The following is a 932-nucleotide window of genomic DNA, read 5'->3' as shown; positions in this document are numbered from 1 at the left end:
GAAAGAGCCTGCTTGAGCCTGAGGGGCCTGGGCTGTGACTGGGGAACCCTGCGGCGACAGCTTGTCTCCTTCGCTCAACAGAGATGAGGCCTCTGCTTCAAGGGTCGGGGTGGGGGCAGACAGTGCCGGGCTGAGGGCCCCATCAGAAGGTGGAGTAGGGCCCAGAGGTGTCACCTGGAGCCTCCCGGAGCAGCAGCTCTGGGCAGCCTCCCCTACACTGAACAGCAGCACTAGGGCTCGGGGTGTGGGGGAGGCAGAGCTGGAAGCACAGGAAGGCAGCACGGGGCCCCAGGACACTCGGCCTCGGCCTTGACAACCCGGCCTGGACCCCAGCAAGGCCCACGGCTGAGTCAGGGACAGCCCCACACGGCCCCCGCTGGGTCCTCGTCTGCCCACGGGGCAGGTAACCTGGCTGCTGACCAGACCAGAGGCTCCGGGTGTGCAGGACGCTCAGGCCCTCGGGCGACTGCCCTCCACTGCTGGCAGGGGCTGGGGCGGAGTCAGGACAGGCCCTGGGGAGGGCACCCTGCATGGGGGACCCTGGCGGTGCCATATGGGTGCCATTGCCCAGCGTTCTCAGTGACAGAGCGGGCGCCCTCTCCTGCATCTGCGGTGGAGAACGCCCCTCTATGCGGGAGCCTCAGGCCCGGCAGCCAGGCCACCACGGCCCCAGGGAGCGGCGCCCATAGGCACTTCTAGCTCCAGGCAGGGTCTGAGGTCAAGGGCGGGTCCTGTCCCTCACCTGCCCGGCTTGGTGACGCCCCCACGGTCTCCAGGCAGCTCAACAGCATCGATGGCCGCCTCCAGGCGAAGCAGGATGGCTACGGGTCACGGTGGTCAGAGGGTGCCAGCGACGGCGCGGGTGGGGGGGTGGGGGGGGCGCTTACCCTTGAGCTTCGCGACGTCCTCCAGCCCCAGGCTCAGCCCCGCAG

At 69.3% G+C, this 932-nt stretch overlaps 1 protein-coding gene across 3 annotated transcripts in view; it reads right to left on the bottom strand.

Annotated features, from left to right (window-relative positions):
• The window catches only part of RTEL1 (regulator of telomere elongation helicase 1), a 38,455-nt gene that overhangs the window by 16,071 nt on the left and 21,452 nt on the right, over window positions 1–932 (bottom strand). For all 3 annotated transcript variants that reach the window (XM_027767687.1, XM_027767688.1, XM_027767689.1), the window contains 2 exons: window positions 888–926; window positions 743–821 (listed from right to left, as the gene is read on the bottom strand). In XM_027767687.1, the coding sequence (XP_027623488.1) occupies window positions 743–821; window positions 888–926 (118 nt within the window). The remainder of the gene's footprint in view (window positions 1–742; window positions 822–887; window positions 927–932) is intronic.

The sequence above is a fragment of the Tupaia chinensis genome, unplaced genomic scaffold (assembly GCF_000334495.1).
Source record: "Tupaia chinensis unplaced genomic scaffold, TupChi_1.0 Scaffold144472_1, whole genome shotgun sequence".
In the NCBI taxonomy this organism is placed as follows: Eukaryota; Metazoa; Chordata; class Mammalia; order Scandentia; family Tupaiidae; genus Tupaia; species Tupaia belangeri.
This window is presented reverse-complemented; position numbering and strand designations above follow the sequence as displayed.